Genomic DNA, 22445 nt, shown 5'->3' with positions numbered 1-22445 from the left:
CGGCAGGTGACCTGGCCGAGTCTTCACCAGTGTTGCATGGTCCTTTCCCTTGGCTGATTGTGTCTGCTCCTATACATCCTCAGTTGTAATTGATGAGTAATGCATTGCTAATTGGATGTTGTGAAAATCCATTTCAACACGTTTAATTTCTTTATTTTAATTTTGTTACTAATATTCAGCTATATATTTTAAAAAATTTCCAATGCATTCTGGTAATCATCTCACATCACTTTATTCTTCAATATTCTCTGCATGCCAACATTTGAGTGTGCACAGAAGGATCTAGAGAGGTATTGTGTAAATAAGGAAGTGAGGTGCCCGTTTGGTGCTGGTTCCGAGTCAACCAAAATCACTATCGGTAACAAGCCAAGCAGTACTTTTAGTAACAGCCAACTTTTTATGCCTATTGTCAAAATACTGCAAATTTTATATTTTTCGGCTGCAATGTTTGTGTTGTTGTGCTGAAATTTTTTCCAGCATAGGCCTCCAAATTCTTTGTGGGCCCATTTAAATATTTCGAAGTAAAAAAAAGTGCAATGAGGCCATTCCAGCTGTAAATAATTTGGAATCTTTAAAAATGTAACCGAAAACGCTGCTTTATCAGCAACGCTTCCAACAATAGTGGTAATGTTTTTAAGGAAAGGTGTCCGACCACCCTACTGACACCATTCAATACAATTTTAAGAAGATGTCTCCCACTTCTTATGACACGAACTGTAGACTCAATCAACATCACGCTCCTCCATTCAGAAGTTTTTATTCTGTGTAAAGACACCCACATTATTTTTAAATGGAAAATGTTTTACTTTATATCCTGCTGTTTGTTAAAGTGGTACTTCAAATCTAATGTCAAACACATAATATATTCATCTTCATAACCTGCCCAGGTGAAATGTATTTCTCTTTTCTGTTGTTTCTGTCTCTACGAAGTGAAACTCTCTCACACCTTTGGGTCTTATACATATTGAGCAAAACGGATAAATGCGTCAGGAACCCGGTTGGCTGTGCTTTCATTGTAAGTCTTGGATTTTACATCTGTCTCCTAGTTGAAAGTGTGTTGCCAGATATGTTAAGTTTAAAAGCCAGGTATTTAGGCTTTCCAAGGTGAAGTGCTTTATAGATCACACAACATACTTTTGGTATAGATACTGACTTGGAGAGTAAGCCAATGTAGATCTTTTGATACAGTGACATGCATTCAAATTTCTTTGGTTGGTGATTAATTAATTGCTATACAAAAGACAAGCTGATAGTTCTAAAGTTCTGGCTTGAGAGTGCAGTAATACTCAACTTGTGCTGACATAAATGCCTCCCGGCTCTCAATTTCTATTCCTTGCTCTCCTTATTGTGCGCTCTTGTCTGCTGCTTAATCAGCGCATGAGCTAAATTCGAATTTATGGGGATAAGAAGAATACAAACTGAGACTTCTTTGCATAGAAAGCCACTCAGATGACCTGTCTGGCCAAATCACAACTTCATAGAAGTAAAGCAAGGAAAGGTGTGAAGTTGTCAAGTAACTGGTGATATAACCAACTCTGTATTTGTCCTTGTATAATCAGGTGCATCAAAGCGTAAAAATAAAATGCATACTTGAATAAAATACTTAGTATGCTACAGCTTGATCTATTTTGGAATTGAGTTGTAAGCGGATTTATAACTTGATTTATTTCAACTAACCATCTTCAGTATTAAATACTTTTTGTTGCAGGATCTGTGACCGTGTATTTTGTCTCAGACCTCCTTGGTGGCGGCATACTGTGCTCTGTCATGGTGCAGATATTACAAATAGGTTATATAAAATAATTGCAGATTTGTAGAATTCTAATTAGTATGAGTTGTTGTTTTCAAACTCCCTGTAAATTGAAGGACAAATGCCAGACCCACGCTTCTTCAGTCTGAGCATGTGAATTGGTTGCAAATCCTTCTTTGCAAGATGTCTTTTAAAACAAGGAAGTATTGCTTTGCCCTGAAATATTAAAGCATGACTGGCTCACTGTCTCTTGCTTTAAATAAAACCCTTTCAAAACTAGGTTAATCTTTGTTAAACAGAAAATAATTACGTTCTGTTACTGATGTTCTACATTAGACAACTGGTGCCAAAGTGGTACTATATTCTTTCCATGCTTATCCACAGAGCTGGAAACTGAAGACTTTATACAGGCAAGTGCTGGTGGTGCTTGGAACTAAAGTTACCAGATGAGCCCATGTCATCAAGGACAAGGTGCTGTAATCATATTTTCATTTGATAACCGAATGCATTCTCTGTTAGGCCTCCAAGTATCTTTAAAATGTTACTAGACCTGCAGGTCTAACCGAACTGTAATCTACTTGACTTATAAATTGTTATTATTTTGTCATCCTAGGCAAATATTTTATTTTCCAGAGCCACCTTTTTCTTCATTATCACCTATGAGGACACCTTCTAGTATGCAAGTGCAGCATTTCTGTTGTACAAAATCCATTTGGTTTGATTTAATAGTCTAAACTTCTGCCTCGTGCATAATCAGAATCTAACCCATATATAGGGTACCCATGGCCTGACGTACCTCTTAGTTCACTAACAGCATGTTCATCAGGGCAGGGGCAAGAATGTTACTCAGTACATCTTTAAAACACACCTTTAATAGATATATAACTAAAGCATGATGTGGTAGTGTAAAGTCATTTACATACAGTACATATTCCTTTGAATGGCCAAAATTGTTCCCACTAATGCAATTTTACTTCTAAAACTATATAGTGTATAAACAATCTGTACACACTGGGTTTCAACAAACACATTTTGGCAAGTAAAATCACCAACAAAAGTGTAAAACATTTTTTTCTTCACACAGAATTACGTAACAAGGGCATTCATTACTACTGAAATTTATTTTGAAATGTTTGTACAGTTCACTTTTTAGCTATATAAATGTGTGAGAATAAAACATTAAATCATACAGCCTTTAATTTAACACCTTTTGTACAGCACGTTTGTCAGACATTTCACTGTATGAAATCCTTGAACTTTGCCATCAGAGAAAGGAAGGTAATAGATGTAAACTTACTTTTGAGTCTCTGAACACAAATTCAATGTGGCAAGATGGAAAAAAGATTTAAAGACCTCTTTAATGCACCTTCACTTTGTGAGTGAACAGAACACCTGCTTGTCAGCTTGCCAAAAAGGGCGAGTAGGTCCTAAATATAGCTTGTCATAATAAAATCTGACTCGCCATAGCAAGTGGGCAAGTAGATTTGTCGAGGCCCGTCAGAGTGTAGTATTTATTCAATTCAGTGGACCTAATTGAATGGAATTAAAAATGGCATAGAATAAGAAAAGCCTAGGACCATACCATTGTGTCCTTGATGAACTAGAGTAAACTGGTAATCTTAATTCTAATTTACAGCAATAGTCTTTCATCTCGGATGCTGTTCCCCATTCAGGTATTTTCTTAGGGGTGGCGGGCGTGTATGGCTGTATGACAGTGTCGCACCAGGAAAGCTGCCGGCATTGTGATGGGGTCTCTGGTCTGGAAGAATGCATGACAAGTGCACCTGGTTCTCTTCTGGCATTTAATCTGAAGTCCTAACATAAAATAAACTATGACCTTTTTCCGTTTCAGGCAAGACCACCTGGGGGAGCAGGCACCGCTATGGAGGATCTGGACGATAACACCACTGTCTTCTCCACCTTGCGTTCTTTCAACAACTTCCTGTCCCAGAGGTCTGAGGTCACCCCTGTTAGTCTGTTTTCTTCCAGTCCAGGCCATGGCTCCCTGCAGCTGCAGTTTCAGCAGAGCACTCAGGTAGGGTGTCTTAATGAGGCTTGTATTTTACTAGTCTGCATGTAAAAAGTTGACAGCAGTCATTCTTTCTCCATACCACATTTAGTAGGAAGCATGACTTCGAACGGAAGAATCTTGATCATAATGGAAGTCTTCTCCTTCTGGCGGTGGTGGTGGTTGCAATTTTATCGTCACACATTGATATCACAATTGTTGGTGCTTGTTTAAACCAAGCCCAAACTCTTCTTTTCTTTTGCTTTTTTTTTTTTTAAGCATTCTCTTTATTGTTTTATAAACGAGGTTAGGAGGTAGAAAAAGGAAAGGATTACATACTATAAATATCACCCCGTTAATATCCTTAATGGGAGTGTGGAATTTGAGACATTGAATTCGGTGCAATAAGGGTGGCAACAAGAATATTAGTACATATAGATGCAAACAGTAACAGTGTTCAGGTAACAGTGAGTGTGGGAAGAGAGCAAGGGATACACGGCAATCCAGTAAGTGTTATGAAGTAGTGAGGTGCAGCAGGTGAGGGTCACGGCATACAGAACTCGTTTTAGCTTGGACTGGTTCATGGGGGTACTGTGTGGGTCAAGATCCATCAAACAGAGATGCTAACTAGTCAGTGGACTGATGTGTGTGTGGGGGGGGGGGGGTTGCAAGAGCTGATTGTGTGTTGTGGGTGGGAGGGGCTGTAAGGTGGTTGAATTCCACAAGCATAGTGTCCCATGCTGGAGATATGAATCTCCGTCGAATCCGCTGGGCCTCTTCCTAGCGCAGTCCAGCGCTTTCCGCTGCCGCCCACTATCGCATTGCCCAGAGCCAGGCTTCCAATGGGGGTGCTTCAGAATGATTTCAGTGTAGTGTTAGTGTGCGCTGAGCTACTATGATGGTCAGGGTTGCAAAGCAAGCGCAGACAAACTGCCTCTTCTGACATTTATAGACACCCAGAGCACGGGCCTCCCAGGAATTGAAGTTAGTGAGATATGTGATTTTGCGTAGGGTGTTATGGACTTTGCCAGAAGGCCGAAAGTGCCAGGCATGCCCACAGCATGTGGTGAAGATCGTCATCTTCTGCGTGGCAGTGAGGGCAGGCCAGGTTTGCCATAGCTGAGTGTTTGCTTTGCTGTGCTGGGGGGAGATATACTCTATGGAGTATGTGGAATTGTATGTTTTTGAAGCGCAAGTTCCTGAAAACAGTTTATGGAAATTCCAGCGTCCTGGCCCTTTCCTTGTCGTGAAAGAACCATTCCACTTCGTCTTCCGAGGTAGCACGGAGAGGAGAAAGTGATATGTTTTTTTTGTTTTTTTTTGTTTATTAAACATTTTGCTATACAGAAAAATACAACCAACAAACCTGCCAGTCATCATCATTAGTGTGTTACATACAGTATGCTATTAGGTGTCATACAGAAAGGAACATACAGCAATAGTCATCATGTCCATATCAATAGGAATTACAAGCCACTAGACTGGATACAGGAGCTCAGAGGGCCACAACACTCTGCCTTAGTTCATAGAGAGGGCAGCTGTGGAGGAAGACCGGGGCAGCGATCTGGGTCATGCCATTGTTACAGGCATTGCCTCCGTGATGTGAGAGGAAAAGAGTGCAATGTACCCCTACCGCCACCCACCTCCCAGGGATCATTCACTCAAAATATCTCCTTCTGATTCCCTGCTCTGATGTTCCCGAGCCCAACTCACAAACGGATCCCAAATGTCTCGGGCCTGGATGCAGCCGGCAGTAACTCCCAGAACGTGGTTAGCTGCGTGTGCTCATAAGTTACATCCGCCAGCCAGTCCCTCACCGCGGGCACCCTCCGTCTACCCCAGTGGATCGCCACCCGTCGCTTAGCAAACAGTAGAAGCAATGCATGCAGCTTGCGCGATGGTGGCGGAGTGTCTCTGACCTATCCTAGTAGCCCAAGCAGAGGGGAAGGGACGTCCGAGCGGCCCACAATCTGGTTTACCAATACAAAAACCTGAGACCAATAACTCTCCAACCTCGGGCAGGACCATGCTATATGTAGAAAAGAGGCCGAAGCCGACCCACATCGCCAACATTCATCCGTCTCTCTAAGCCCCATTCTTTTCAGGCTGATGGGGGTTCTGTAGAACCTATGCAGGTATTTAAAATGTATTAAACGCAACTTGTAGTTTGGCGAAAGCTCAGTAAGCTGCCCACAGCAGAACTCCCACTGTTCCTCAGATATCTCAGGTTGGAGCTCCTCGTTCCAATACAGCATAGATTTAGGCACCACCCCCGGTGCCATGTTTTGCATATGACAATAAATACGAGTTACCAGCTTACGGGGAGACGGGGAGCCCACCACCGCCTCTAAAGCAGTAAAGACTGGCGGCGCGTCAGGGAACTCTCTGGATAGTGCCCGGCACGCCGCACGTAGTTTATGGTACAAAAATAATTCGGAAAAAGGCACCGTATCCCCCTCCTCCGGCGCCGGGGGAGGCATGAACTTGCCATTGGGAAAGAGGTCTGCAAAGGTGCGAAGATGCAACTTGTCGATTAGGTGACCGGCTATCCCATCAGCCACACAAGGCAGCATCGGGTTATGCAACAGAGGGAGCGATGGAGCATACAACAATGGGACCCCCGCTCTCCTGCGCAACTCCTCCCACACCCATTGCAGCGTCCCAGCTGTGTCTACATCCGCTCTAGGGCGCCGTGCCTTGGCGCATATCGCCACACCAAGTGGAAGGGGCGCCACCACATCTCGTTCCACTGCCACGTGAGGCTGAAAAGGGACAGGGTGGGTCCAAAAATGCAGGAACTGAGCCTGAGCACAGAGGGCATACAGTTTCATATCTGGGGCACCCAGACCTCCCTGTCGCAGTGGCAGTGCCAGCGTGTCCCACGCTACCCTGTCCACCTGCCCACACCAGCGCCACCAGGCAGGACCGCAGAGTGGCAAAGAAGTGCGACGTACGCGGTATAGGTATATTGACGAATAAATAAAGGAATTTGGGTAGCACTATCATTTTTGTCAACGCAATCCGCCCAGTTAGCGACAGGGGCAGGGAAGCCCATAATTTCACTTTCTCGCTCAGCCACATCATAGCCCTGCCAAAGTTAAGGCTCCAGATCTCCTGAAGGTTCCGACTAATCCAAATCCCCAAATATTTGACTTCCTCTGCCTCCCAGCGCAGGGGGTACTCGGAGGACACCTCCGCAGTGCTGTCCGTGAGGGGAAAGATTACCGATTTAGACCAGTTGATGGAGATGCCCGCAAAGCCCTCAAATCGGACAAATTCCCGCAAGATGGGATCTAAGTTGTCCGCAGGATTGATAAGATAAAGGGTCACATCGTCCACGTATAGTGATATTAGAAGGTTTCTAGAACTGAAGCCTATACCTCTTGCAGTATGATATTGTCTAATCCTAGCTGCCAACGGCTCCATAGCTATGGCAAACAGCAGCGGGGAGAGAGGACACCCCTGCCTAGTACCACGCAAGACAGGGAACGGTTCAGACACCAGGCCATTTACCCGCACTCTGGCTGTAGGCAAAGTGTAAAGCAGGCGAATTTTCCTAAGCAGCAACGCACTGAAACCCATCCTTTCCAATATATGGAATAAATAGGGCCATTCAAGAGTATCAAAGGCCTTAGTGGCATCTAAAAACACCACGGCAGCCCTGACCTCAGGGTGTAGGTAATGCAATGCGGCGAAGGTCGTTCGCAGGTTGTGGGAGGTCGCTCTTCCCGGTATAAAACCGGCTTGGTCTGGGAGTGCGATCATCAGTAACATTGGCTGCACCCGGTTCGCGAGCAGCTTGGCCAAGATTTTCACATCTACATTAATCAGAGATAAGGGCCGATAGGAGTTTAGATCGTCAGCAGGTTTATCCGGCTTCAGCAACGTGATGATCAGCGCCTCGCGCATGGTGGCAGGCAACACCCCCTTTTCTAAGGCCTCCTCGTACACTGCCAACAACCGGGGCGACAGCTCATCGACGTACGCCTTATAGAAAGCTGTTGTCAGACCATCAGGTCCCGGCGCCTTGTCAGGCGGCAAGCTCTTGATAACTTGTGCCACCTCTCCGGCGTCTATCGGGAGGTCCATATATTCTCTGCGGTTATTATTGAACCACACCAACGCAATGGAATCCAGGAAGGATGCAAGCCCCTCCGGACACTCATCCTGGGTGTTGGTATATAAACGAGAGTAAAACTCGGAGAATGCTCCTACAATGTCCTCCTTGTCATGAAGCAGCTCGCCAGTCGTCGTGCGCATTTTATGAATATACGTCGGGGACGCGGCGGCCTAATCATATTTGCCAGGACCTTCCCCGGTCTCCCACCCTCGCCGTAACGCCTCGCCTCCGCATATTTCCCTAGAAATTTAACCTCCTGCATCGCCTCCTCGTCGTACTCCAATAATTTGGTTTTCAGCAGCCCCGCCACCTCTGACTCTCCAGCCTCTAAGAAAGTGTGTTTGAGTCGTTTTATATCGGCTTCCAGCGCTACCAGGGTGCCCCGTATCGCCCTCAGTACACCCGCCTGTCGGGCTATACACTGGCCCCTGATGACGACCTTGAAGGCCTCCCACAAAGTCGCCTCCATGTCCACCGATCCCACATTGCGCTCAAAGTAGTCAGTGATATCAGTCCGTATCTCCTCTTTGAACGCATCATCAAGTAATGCGTGACGCGGAAGCCGCCATGAGAACGCCGGAAAAGGACCACCAGGGAGTAGTAACCTCAACATACAGGGTGCATGGTCGGACAACGAGCGGGGCATGTGCTCTACCTGCGCCGCCCACAGTGCGACGTCCCGCGACACCAGCCAGAAGTCAAGACGGGACCACGCGCCGCTATAAGCCGATATACAGGTGCCCTCCCTCAGGTCCCCATGCCTACCCCGCCACACATCAACCAGCGCACCATCCAGCAGTATTTCCCGCAGCGTGGAACTCGCCAACGGATTCAATGTGCGAGCTACCCCTTTCCTATCTGCTTTGTCATCCAGTACTGCATTGAAATCACCTCCCCATACAATTGTATCGCATCCAGTGGCTTTCACTTGCCCCCAAAGCTTATGGAAGAAACCTGGGGAGTCAGCATTAGGCCCATACACAGCCACGAATACCACCGAAACTCCGCACACAATGCCCTGTACCAAAACATATCTACCCTCTGGGTCGCATTGAACAGAGCCCTCCCTCCAATCCAACCTGCTACGTATCAGTATCGCCACCCCCCGGGCATAGATGGAATAGATAGCTGAATAAACGTGCCCCCATCTGGTGTGACGCAGTCTTTGGGCAGGGGCGGTGTTCAAATGAGTTTCCTGCAATAGGCAGACATCCACACAGTGCCGCACCAAATATGCATGTACCAACCTAGCCTTCCTGTGGTTGTTGAGCCCCCGAACATTCCAGGTAAGACAGTTCAAAGTTTTATCCACTCTGGGCATTCCCCACATACATTATGTAAAGTGCAGTAAGACATGTTGACAATGACCAGGCCGTACGCTCAGGACACCACGCAGATAGCATACAATAAAAGTTGGCAGTAAACAACAAAACAAAAACCCCAACCAACCGCCCCCCACCCACTCCAACCCCCCAACCGGGTCGTAGAGTAGCCATCCCCATACTATCCCCAAAGCAACATTTAAATAAACGAGGGAACATTCCCGAGGGGGTGTGGCGATGCCGGCTACTCCCCCGTGTGAAACGGGGTGGCCGGAAGATCTGCAGGGGATCCTAGCCACTCAAAACCTAATAATTTAGATCTATCTAGGATAGCAGATGTCAACGATTGAACACCGGGCATCTCAAGTGCGCTACCCCTTCCAGCGGATAGAAGTCCACAGACAAAAAGGAGCCATTCCCCTCAGGATATAGTAGATGGGACCCGCGTTTACTCATTGTCGCAGAGCCTGCTATCCATTGCCTCCGCAGCATCCTTGGGTCGTTGTGCGGATTTGCGTCCCACATGTTTGGCAAACTTCATAGCCTCCTTGGCATCAGTGACTATGTGGGCAGACCCCTCAAAGGACACCTTTAACTTAGCCGGATAGAGGAGCGAGTACGGAATCTGCGCTTGCAGAAGAAGTCGCTTTGCAGGCAGAAACTCCCGGCGAGCAGCCTGGACAGCCGGGGTGAAGTCAGGGTAGAAGGAGATGTTATTGCCCTTGTGCGTGATGGTACCTCTTTCCCTTGCCAGTTTAAGGATCAAATCTCGGTCTTGGTAGTTCAAGATTCTCGCAATTATGGGCCGGGGCGGCGCTCCAACAGGGGGCCTCTGACCCAGCGACCTATGCGCCCTCTCTACCGCAAATATAGCTGAGAGACTAGGGTCAAACAATTTGTGTAGGAGTTCAGTGACATAGGTTTCCATTTTAGTTATGGCAGTGGTCTCCGGGACCCCCGTGACGCGTAGATTATTGCGCCGGGACCGCGCTTCTAATTCCTCATTCTTCACCCGGATTATTCCCAATAATTTGTCCATATGCAGGAGCCGGTCCTTCGTTTCCACTTGGAACTCGTGAAACTCAGATTGGCGAGCCTCAAGCGTGTCCAACCTCGTCTCGTGCGTCGCCACCTGTGTTTTCACAGAGTCTAACTGACTGGTGAGGTTGTCCAGTTTAGTGTCAATATTGCGGAGGCTAGAACGCATCTCAAGCATCAGCGTACGTAAATCTTCGCCATGATCGTCAGCGGCCAGGTCGCGCCCCTCTGCCGCCTGAGGCCCCTGCTCCAACTCTCCCTGACGCGTGGAGCGCTTATGGTCAAAGTTCAGCTTCGGCTGCTTAGAATCATGTTTACCCATGGTGAAGATAGACCCACCGGGTCCCGCCGTGAACCACCAGCAAAGGCCCCCAGCCTCCTCCACAACCGCGTCGCAGCTCCAGCCCAGTCCCCGCCGTCAGCGCACGCCCCGGGCTCGAGTCACGGCTCACCCCCAAACGAGCTCCAGCAGGCGCTTCCGCCAGGTCCGCCCACAGGCTGTGCGGGTCCCGAGCTCCTCCAAGGCGATGGAAGGCGGGAATATCGTACCTCCGCTTATGCCTCACCGCCACCTGTACGTTTTCTGCCGGTCTTGGCAGCTCAGGCTCACCCCGGTGTGAAGGATAATTGCAGGATTTCGGTCCGGCCGGCGGAGCTCACTCAGAGAGCGCCATCTCCCTGCTCAGCAGGCCACGCCCCCGAGAAAGTGATATGTTAGTGGGGTTTCGAAGGCCTTGGTAGAGCCACGTAATGAGGCGGCGTCCATTCTCCCAAGTATGCAGTACTGCATGTTTGGATCACTCTATATCTCTGGTTCCCCATAGGTGAAAAACAGTGTGGTGTAGGCAGTGAGAGTTGAGAAATTGGCCTGTAGGCAGGTTGTAGTCAGTCTGGAGTTGAGGGAAAGGCAGGATTGTAAGGAGTCCTGGAAAAAGGAGGCGCCTAATGGATGGTCAGGGGTAGGGAGGGATGGCCTGTTTCTGCTAGGTTGCAGCTGGCAAGCCACCCAGTCACCCATTAGAGTTGGGCGGCTAGAAAATATACTTTGAAGGAGGGCGCACTCAGCCCACCCGCCCTGGTCGGCAGATGGAGTTCCTCAGAGCAACCATCCGTCGTCTTTTACCCCAGACAAGCTCAATGAGTAAGGAGTCTAGTTCCTTAAAAAACGTCTTTGGAGGAATCACCGGAGGTTAGTAAAGGAATAGAGGATACGGGGCAGCATTATCATTTTGGATAGTACAATGCGGCCCGTGGTGGCCAGGGGCAGTTTAATTCAGAAGGAGACCAGGGATTTAAGTGAAGCTAGGACTGGGGGTAGATTTCCCTCGTATACATCCACAGTGGAGTGGTATAGGCGGATGCCCATATAGCGTACCACAGAAGCAGTCCAGGGAAAGGGGATGCTGTCTATGATAAGATCTGCTGGAGGGAGGGTAGTATGGAGTGGATATTCTGATGATTTACTCCAGTTCACTCAGGGTCCTGATACTTCTGTGAAAGACCACAGGGCTCTTAGATTCGAGGTGGGGGCCATTTGGCCGTTCCGTAGGTGTAGGAGAAGGTCATCCGCATAGAGTGAGAGTGCATGTGTCCTGTCTGAGAGGGGCATACCCCAATGCTCTTCGCTCAGTCGAGACTGCTAAGGTTTCCATAGCTAACTCAAAACGTAGCAGTGAGAGGGGGCATCCCTGGCGTGTGCCACTGTAAATCTCAAAAACATCAGTTCTAAGTCAGCCCACCCGGTTAAGGACGTGCAATAGGTAGGGCTAATCTAGGGTGTCAAAGGCCTTTTTCAGGTTAAGAATCAGGCATACCGAATGGGGATATCACTCCTTGGCTTTTCTTGCACGTGAAACATTCTATGCAGGTTATGCAATGTACTTCTTCCCGGCATGAATCTATTACTGTCCGGGTGTATAAGGTCCAGTAAGATCTGTGTGTATCTGACAGCTAGGATCTTTCCCATATTTTTGTAATCTGCCCTTAGTATGGCGATGGGGTGGTAGGATGAGACATTCGTTGGGATGGGGCCATGTTTGGGGACAAAGACCATAAGCAATTCCCAGAGGGAAGATGGTAAGTGGCCGAGCTGCAAGGACTATTTGTACATGCTGTGAGGATGGGTGCAAGGGTGTCATCTAAGCCAGGGGTTTTATCCTTGGCTAGGTCCCGAATTGTCTATTTTACAACATCTGGGGTAGTAGGGTTTCCAGTGTAGTCTGATTGGCGGAGTCCATCTGCGGCAGAGGGAGGGGGAGTTAGGAATGTTGTAATCGCCTCCTCTGGAGTCAAGTCTTCGGAGCAGCATAAAGAGGAGTAATACTTGTGGATCGCAGACAAAATATCGGATTGTGTGTGTAATGGGGTGCCAGTAGGGGATTGCAGTTCAAGGATGGTTAAAGGATGGTGGTTTCTCTCTGTTCCTGATGAAAGAACCAGGCAGGGAGGCGCCCAACTTGTCAACTTCAATATGCATTCTGGTCGCGTAGGCAGAAAGGTTGTAGCAGTGGAGGCGCTCCAGTATGGAGGCATGCTGTTGCTTGGCGACTACCAGTGCAGGGAGACAGGAAGGAACCTGCTCGGCCCGGCACTCCAATGAGGGTAAGCAGTGTTCTAACTCCACAATATCCCTGTCTAATACTCGGCGCACTCCAACAATCTCCTGAAGAAAATGGCCGCAGGTGACGACCTTAAACCCATCCCACTCAATGAGTCTGTTGGAGGCAGTACCGTTTTGAAATAATTGCGGATATGATTGTCCTGATTTTTCCCCGATTCCAGGTCTTCCAAGCACACACAATGGAAATGCCATGTAGGGGTTGGAGGAAGTGTGGTACAACAGCTAATGCCTAGGACATGGGCATCGTGGTCAGAGACCACCCTACTTAGTCAGCTTGAATGAGTGTAGGGGTGAGGCAGTGTGATCAGAAAATGCGGTCTAAACTCAAGTACAAGTCATGGTGTGGGGATTAAAAGGAATAAACTAGGGGTGTAGGATTGAGGGACCTTCAAGCTTCTACAACTTTGTATCCATCCTGCGAACTTAGATGCCATTGAGATGGGAGGGGAGCTGGACAAAGGATGATGAGAACGGTCAAGGATGACATCTATGACACAATTATACTCTGCCCAACCTTCCCCCTGTATTCCGGGAAAGGTGAAGTGTTTTTTTTTTTTTTTTTGGGGGTGGGGGTGGGATGGCGGGGCTAACATTGTGGACAGTGAGGTTCAGAAGGCATCCTGGTCTACATTTGGTGCATAAATGCCGGGGTACCATTTAGACGCCCATTGATTAAGGCAAACCTGCCTCCCTTGTCTAGGATTACTTTAAGTGCATGCAAAGGAGTTCCTGGGCAAACCTAGGCCAGAGTTCCCCTGGCATAGGCTGAGTAAGTCGAATACAGAGCCTCGCCAGTGCTTTTGGAATTCTGCAGATGTGTGTTTTCTGTAGGAAGACTATATGAAGATGTTGCCGTTTGACATGGGAGTAGATAGAGTAGCGTTTTTGGGCGATGTACATGCCTTTAACGTTAAGTGTTAGGAAGCAAGTGGTGGAGTTTTGTGTCATTGTCAGGATGGTAAGTTGTTGGTTTGTTCTGGAGATATGCGGGAGGACCAGGAGCTCCCATGATCTCCTGCCACCACCTCTGTGTAGCTAGGGTGACTTGGATGCCTGGTAGTCACATGGCCTGAGGATGAGGGCGGGAAAGGGTGGTGCAAAACGGGATAAGTAGAAACATATCGAACCTTCTGAAACAAGCAGAACGCCCAAACGAATGAGCAATTAAACAAGACGTAATGTGCCAGGAGTGGCCATGGAGCTGAGCTGAGCAGTGGAAGAGTTAACCACCCTGTGGGTTGGGATGAGAGGTGTTTAAGCATGGCAACTGGGGGCCTTGAGGGGGAAAGAGGTTGCCAGGCTGAGTCAACAGGTGTGTATGTAGTGTAAAAGCCTGAGAGTCGGCAGTGTATAAGCAAATGTTGCTTGCCATATCTATCTAAGAAAGGGGGGGGGGGGGGTAGTTCCATGGTCATTGGGGAACGGTGAAGGCCCGAAATTGTGTCTGCCGTCTGAAGGTAGGGTCACCAGCGAGAGGGAGAGCGATGGATGGGTGGACCTCCTGGACGAATGGGAATAGCCATCTCAGGAGAAAATGTGGGGACTGCTGTCAAAGCCGGAGAGGGCCACCTCAGAGTTCCATTACGCTGCTGCCTCCAGTGCTTTGCGGTTGTTCTCTATGATTTATTCCAGGTTTGGGGCTGCAGTTGAGTGTGGTCCCGTTGCAACATGGGGAAGGTTGTAAGCCCGAACTGTTTTATCAGAAATCTATGTGTAATATTGTTTTGTTGTAGACAATGATGTGTGGTGCTCTTTTAATATACTAACTTTTGAAGTATGGAAATAAGTGTTATTTGTTGCATCTATTCCTGATGGGAGTTTCAGTTTGCCATTTACATTTCTGCTCAAGAAAGAGCCTATTCTGTATGCTGTTGGTGTTCTCTTCATTAAAACATTTACCCAAGTAACGCCTGTTTTGAAAAGTGGTAAACCCCATTTTTTTAAAATCAGTCTTCTCTCAGACTTGATAAACGCAAATTCTTCATTGTGTATCTAGCAAATTAACAATTCCCAGGCTCTCTGGTTAAGCATAGATGTAAAGTTGTTCAAACTTCACACATTGCAGAGGTTCCCTACAATTACACCATCTTAGCCTTCCTTAGAAAATGTGAAATTTCTCATCTTGCCAGTTTTAGTTAAATTTCAGATAAATGGCCCTTCACTTGAAGTCATCTTAGAAGATACAGGGCAACTATCATTCCCATTAGTTTCCTCAGATGTAAACTCGTACTGTTAAGAATCTGTTTTGTAAACCCTCATCCTCGCAATCCTCAAAGTTTCCTCCATTCCTTTTGCCTGTGGTGGGCAACATGTAATTTTAGCGTTCAGCTGATCTCATAGTAGTCCTAGTGTTTCACTCTATCGTGTCATAGTCCGTATTGGTCTGGAGAAGCTCACCCAATATTTTATTACACTGGGGCGAACTTACCATCCCAATCTTCACAACAAGTGTAATACTGTTACACATGAAATAGTAAATGAGGATCTCTATTCTTACTAGCTGGATAGGACCACAGGGGAACTGATAAATCTAAGTCCTTCCTAGGAAATCTGCCATTGGATGTTGTCATGAGCACTAATTGCTTTGCTGTCACTACCACTTGGTCAGTGGGTCACATCAACGTGTTTTTAGGGTGGAGCCTGCGAGTGCGTGTGCTAGCTCATTCATTTTACTTGTGAAACTCTGTGTTCGATGGCATCTGTCGCTGTAGATACGCATGTTTTGCATAGCTCGCCATCTGGTGTTGGGCCGGAGTGTTACAAGTTGTTTTTCTTCGAAGAAGTCTTTCGAGTCACGGGACCGAGTGACTCCTCCTTTTGTCTCCATTGCGCATGGGCGTCGACTCCATCTTCGATTGTTTTTTTTTCCGCCATCGGGTTCGGACGTGTTCCTGTCGCTCCGAGTTTCGGAACGGAAAGATAGCTAATTTCGGAAGATTTTCGTCTGTATTGTTGCGTTCGGGATCGGCGTAGTTAGATTCAACACCGCATCGAAGATCGAAGAGCTCCGGTGCCCTTCGGGGTAGTTTTTCGATCCCCCGTCGGGGCCTGGTCGGCCCGACCGCGTGCAGAAGAACGCCGATGGAACGAACCCCGTTCCGTTTCTGTCCCAAATGCCACAATAAATACCCCTATACAGACCAACACTTGGTCTGTAACCTGTGCCTGTCACCTGAGCACAGTGAAGACACTTGCGAGGCCTGTCGTGCGTTCCGGTCCCGAAAAACACTCCGAGACCGTCGAGCCAGAAGACTTCAGATGGCGTCCGCGCCGACAGCCCACCGGGAGTTCGAGGAACAAGAAGAGGAGGGAACCTTTTCGATCCAAGAATCGGACTCCGAAGGATTCGACGATACACAAACCGTGAGTAAGACGTCGAAAGCCACTCAGAAGAAGATTTACAAGGCCTAGGGGACGCCACTGCCACCAGGCCATGGCTCGACCCATAAATTCGGTGACCGACCGTCGGCACCGAAAAAGGCCCAAACAGTGCCGAGATCGTCCGACTCCGGTCGAGACACCGGCACGCAGCCTTCTCGGGACCGAGAAAGTGCTGGAGACAAGCATCGACACCGAGATACCGGTGTAGACACGGCTCGACGCCGAGACAGCGGCACCGAAGAAGATCGACGCCGAGAGGTTTCGGCCCCGAAAAAGAAAAAAGTCACCTCGGAGCCGAAAAAAGATGCAGACAGGGTTTCGGTGCCAAAACAAACTGCAACCGACCCAGTTTCAGGCTCTTATACAGAAGAGCACTCGCTAACCTCCCAAATGCAAAAGCATAGGTTTGAGGAAGAGCTACACTCAACTGATGTAGACCATACGCAAAAGCGTATTTTCATTCAGCAGGGGACAGGAAAAATAAGCACCCTTCCCCCTATTAGAAGAAAGAGAAGATTGGAGTTCCAAACTGAACAGACACCACAAACAAAGGTGGTGAAAAAAGTTACCCCACCACCCTCTCCTCCACCTGTGATTAACGTCTCACCAGCACAAACTCCATCACATTCCCCAGCTCACACCACCATGAGCCAGGGGACTTATACGACGCCCCAGTGTCAGATAACAGTCCGGAGGCATACCCTACGAAGCCATCTCCACCAGAGGACAGCACTGCGTATTCTCAAGTGGTGGCTAGAGCAGCACAATTTCACAATGTAAGCCTCCACTCAGAACAGGTCGAGGATGACTTTTTATTCAACACACTCTCCTCCACCCACAGCTCCTACCAAAGCCTGCCTATGCTCCCTGGTATGCTCCGGCACGCAAAAGAAATCTTTAAGGAGCCGTCAAAAGCAGGGCAATCACACCAAGAGTGGAAAAAAAGTACAAGGCGCCTCCTACAGACCCGGCTTTCATCACTACACAGCTGCCACCAGACTCTGTCGTTGTAGGAGCAGCTAGGAAAAGGGCCAACTCCCACACATCTGGAGATGCACCACCCCCAGATAAAGAAAGCCGCAAGTTCGATGCAGCTGGTAAGAGAGTCGCAGCACAAGCTGCAAACCAGTGGCGCATCGCTAACTCCCAGGCACTACTTGCGCGCTATGACAGAGCCCATTGGGATGAGATGCAACATCTCATTGACCATCTGCCCAAGGACCTACAAGATAGGGCAAAACAAGTGGTTGAGGAGGGACAGACCATTTCCAACAACCAAATCCGCTCCTCCATGGACGCTGCAGATACAGCTGCACGGACAATTAATACATCTGTAACTATCAGAAGGCATGCATGGCTCCGAACGTCTGGATTTAAACCAGAGATTCAGCAAGCAGTTCTCAATATGCCTTTTAATGAAAAAGAACTGTTCGGTCCAGAAGTGGACACAGCGATTGAGAAGCTCAAAAAAGACACGGACACTGCTAAAGCCATGGGCGCACTCTACTCCCCGCAGAGCAGAGGGAATTACAGCACATTCCGTAAAACACCCTTTAGAGGGGGGTTTCGGGGTCAGAGCACACAAGCCAGCACCTCACAGGCAACACAGTCCAGTTACCAGGGACAGTACAGAGGAGGTTTTCGGGGACAATATAGAGGAGGGCAATTCCCTAGGAATAGAGGAAAATTTCAAAGCCCCAAAACCCCTACTACTAAGCAGTGACTCACATGTCACTCATCCCCTCCACACAACACCAGTGAGGGGAAGAATAAGTCATTATTACAAAGCATGGGAGGAAATCACTACAGACACTTGGGTTCTAGCAATTATCCAACATGGTTATTGCATAGAATTTCTACAATTCCCTCCAAACATACCACCAAAAGCACAAAATTTGACAAAACATCATTCCAATCTCCTGGAGATAGAAGTGCAGGCACTATTGCAAAAGAATGCAATCGAATTAGTGCCAAACACACAAATAAACACAGGGGTTTACTCACTGTACTTTCTGATACCAAAGAAGGACAAAACGCTGAGACCAATCCTAGACCTCAGAATAGTGAACACATTCATCAAATCAGACCATTTTCACATGGTCACACTACAAGAAGTATTACCATTGCTAAAACTACACGACTACATGTCAACTTTAGACCTCAAGGACGCGTATTTCCATATACCAATACACCCATCGCACAGGAAATACCTAAGGTTTGTATTCAAAGGAATACATTACCAATTCAAGGTACTGCCTTTCGGATTAACAACCGCACCAAGAGTCTTTACCAAATGTCTAGCGGTAGTCGCTGCACACATCAGAAGGCAGCAAATACATGTGTTCCCATATCTAGACGACTGGCTAATCAAGGCCCATTCGTTAATAGAGTGCTCAAATCACACAAATCAGATCATACAAACCCTCTTCAAACTAGGGTTCACCGTCAACTTCACAAAATCCAACATTCTGCCGTGCAAGGTACAACAATACCTAGGAGCCATAATAGACACAACAAAAGGAGTAGCCACTCCAAGTCCCCAAAGTATTCAAACTTTCAACACCATCATACAACGCATGTATCCAACACAAAAGATACAAGCAAAGATGGTATTACAACTCTTAGGCATGATGTCTTCATGCATAGCCATTGTCCCAAACGCAAGACTGCACATGAGGCCCTTACAACAGTGCCTAGCATCACAGTGGTCTCAAGCACAGGGTCATCTTCTAGATCTGGTGTTAATAGACCGCCAAACTTACCTCTCGCTTCTGTGGTGGAACAACATAAATTTAAACAAAGGGCGGCCTTTCCAAGACCCAGTGCCACAATACGTAATAACAACAGATGCTTCCATGACAGGGTGGGGCGCACACCTCGATCACCACAGCATACAAGGACAATGGAACGTACATCAAACAAGACTGCATATAAATCACCTAGAACTTCTAGCAGTTTTTCAAGCACTAAAAGCTTTCCAACCAATAATAGTTCACAAATACATTCTCGTCAAGACAGACAACATGACAACAATGTATTATCTAAACAAGCAAGGGGGGACGCACTCCACGCAGTTAAGCCTGCTAGCACAAAAAATTTGGCGTTGGGCAATTCACAACCAAATTCGCCTAATAGCACAATTTATACCAGGGATCCAAAATCAACTCGCAGACAATCTCTCTCGAGATCACCAACAGGTCCACGAATGGGAAATTCACCCCCAAATTCTGAACACCTATTTCAAACTCTGGGGAACACCTCAAATAGACTTGTTTGCAACGAAGGAGAACGCAAAATGCCAAAACTTCGCATCCAGATACCCACACAAACAGTCCCAAGGCAATGCCCTATGGATGAACTGGTCAGGGATATTTGCTTACGCTTTTCCTCCTCTCCCTCTCCTTCCTTACCTGGTAAACAAACTCAGTCAAAACAAACTCAAACTCATATTAATAGCACCAACTTGGGCAAGGCAACCCTGGTACACAACGCTGCTAGACCTTTCAGTAGTACCCCACATCAAATTGCCCAACAGGCCAGATCTGTTGACACAACACCACCAAAAGATCAGACACCCAGATCCAGCATCGCTGAATCTACCAATCTGGCTCCTGAAATCTTAGAATTCGGGCACTTACAACTTACCCAAGAATGTATGGAAGTCATAAAGCAAGCCAGAAGGCCATCCACCAGGCACTGCTATGCAAGTAAATGGAAGAGGTTTGTTTGCTACTGTCATATTAATCAAATACAACCATTACACACAACTCCAGAACATGTAGTGGGTTACTTGCTTCACTTACAAAAATCTAACCTGGCTTTCTCTTCCATTAAAATACACCTTGCAGCAATATCTGCATACCTGCAGACTACCTATTCAACTTCCCTATATAAGATACCAGTCATTAAAGCATTCATGGAGGGCCTTAGGAGAATAATACCACCAAGAACACCACCTGTTCCTTCATGGAACCTAAATGTTGTCCTAACTAGACTTATGGGTCCACCTTTTGAACCCATGCACTCCTGCGAAATACAGTTCCTAACCTGGAAGGCTGCATTTCTCATCGCCATTACTTCCCTAAGAAGAGTAAGCGAGATTCAGGCGTTTACAATACAAGAACCTTTTATACAACTACACAAAAATAAGGTCGTCCTAAGGACTAATCCCAAATTTTTGCCTAAGGTTATTTCACCGTTCCATCTAAATCAAACAGTGGAACTTCCAGTGTTCTTTCCACAGCCAGATACCGTAGCTGAAAGGGCACTACATACATTAGATGTCAAAAAAACATTGATGTATTACATTGACAGAACAAAGAACATCAGAAAGACTAAACAACTATTTATTGCATTTCAAAAACCTCATGCAGGAAACCCAATATCAAAACAAGGTATAGCCAGATGGATAGTTAAATGCATCCAAATCTGCTACCTTAAAGCTAAACGACAGCTGCCCATTACACCAAGGGCACACTCAACCAGAAAGAAAGGTGCTACCATGGCCTTTCTAGGAAACATCCCAATGCAAGAAATATGTAAGGCAGCCACATGGTCTACGCCTCACACATTCACAAAGCACTACTGTGTAGACGTGTTATCCGCACAACAAGCCACAGTAGGTCAAGCCGTATTAAGAACATTATTTCAAACTACTTCCACTCCTACAGGCTGAGCCACCGCTTTTGGGGAGATAACTGCTTACTAGTTTATGCAAAACATGCGTATCTACAGCGACAGATGCCATCGAACTGAAAATGTCACTTACCCAGTGTACATCTGTTCGTGGCATCAGTCGCAGTAGATTCGCATGTGCCCACCCGCCTCCCCGGGAGCCTGTAGCAGTTCGGAAGTTACCTTCAACTATTTGTATATATATCATCTCAACCTTAAATAGGTACATACTTAGTCAATCCATTGCATGGGCACTATTACTACAATTCAACTCCTACCTCACCCTCTGCGGGGGAAAAACAATCGAAGATGGAGTCGACGCCCATGCGCAATGGAGACAAAAGGAGGAGTCACTCGGTCCCGTGACTCGAAAGACTTCTTCGAAGAAAAACAACTTGTAACACTCCGGCCCAACACCAGATGGCGAGCTATGCAAAACATGCGAATCTACTGCGACTGATGCCACGAACAGATGTACACTGGGTAAGTGACATTTTCATTACAGTAAAGGGCTTGGAGTCTGCTTGCAGCTCACTCTTTGTTGGCTTGCATGACACTCTTCTTAACAGCCTTGTAATTCGTCACTTTAGGCCTGGCATCAGTTTTGTTTCTCTCTGTGGTGCAGAGGCCAAGCACTGTTTTGAATAAACCTAATCAGTGCGCGTCCAATGTGACTGAGGTAATATTTTGTACTGCCCTGCATACAGAAGGCTTATGACAGGCAAAAACGTGCCCAACAGGACAAACAAAGTTGTATTTTTATATCTAACTTTCTTTTTTTTCCTTTAAGTCGTCTTTTTTTATTGACCATTCATGTTTTCTTTTGTTTTTGCTTGTGGACACTCTTCTCAAAAGATGACTATTATCTTGTTCGAAATATTGCATTGCAACATTGTTTCTTTATGTGTAATTTATGAAATTATGCTTTAATCCAATCAAGCTCAGTCCAGCCTACCCCACTCCAATCAAATACACTTCACCCCAATCCAGTCCACCTCACCCTGGCCCACTCCAGTCAACCCACTCCAGTTCATACCAACCCATTTCAGTCAAACTCACAGTACTCCAATCCAACTGACCACACTGGAGTAAAAACCAAACCACCCCACTCCAGTCAGGTCCTCCACTATCAAATCCACCTCACTCCAATTCAGTTCATCCATACCAGCCCAGTATATCCCACTCCAATACAATCCACTTTAATCAATCCCACTCCAGGTCACATTAATCCTGCCTACTCCAGTCCAGTCCACCCCACTCCAAACAACCCTTTAATCTACCCCACTTCAATCCAGTCCATCCTGTCAATCTACCCCACTCAATTCAATCCACCCCACGCAATCCTATCAACTCCACTACCCCCACCCCAATCTGATACACCCCAATCTGATCCACCTCACTCCAGTCTAATTTACCCCAAAGCAGTCTTTCTCACCTCGGTGAAATCCACCACAGTCCAATTCATCCTCTCCAGTCTGCCCACCCCATTTCAATTCAATCCACTCCATTCCAATCCACCACACCCATCCCAG

The 22445-nt window shown here is 47.0% G+C and overlaps 1 protein-coding gene across 3 annotated transcripts in view; it reads left to right on the top strand.

Annotated features, from left to right (window-relative positions):
- Nucleotides 1-22445, top strand: part of MAD1L1 (mitotic arrest deficient 1 like 1) — a 1860878-nt gene that overhangs the window by 11280 nt on the left and 1827153 nt on the right. For 2 of the 3 annotated variants that reach the window (XM_069209930.1, XM_069209929.1), the window contains exon 2: nucleotides 3603-3785. In XM_069209930.1, coding sequence (XP_069066031.1) covers nucleotides 3633-3785 — 153 coding nt within the window. In that variant the 5' untranslated portion in view covers nucleotides 3603-3632. Of the gene's footprint in view, nucleotides 1-930; nucleotides 1016-3602; nucleotides 3786-22445 lie in introns of all 3 variants that reach the window. The other variant, XM_069209931.1, reaches the window with a different exon arrangement.

Source organism: Pleurodeles waltl, chromosome 10 (genome assembly GCF_031143425.1).
Source record: "Pleurodeles waltl isolate 20211129_DDA chromosome 10, aPleWal1.hap1.20221129, whole genome shotgun sequence".
Taxonomy (NCBI): Eukaryota; Metazoa; Chordata; class Amphibia; order Caudata; family Salamandridae; genus Pleurodeles; species Pleurodeles waltl.
This window is presented reverse-complemented; position numbering and strand designations above follow the sequence as displayed.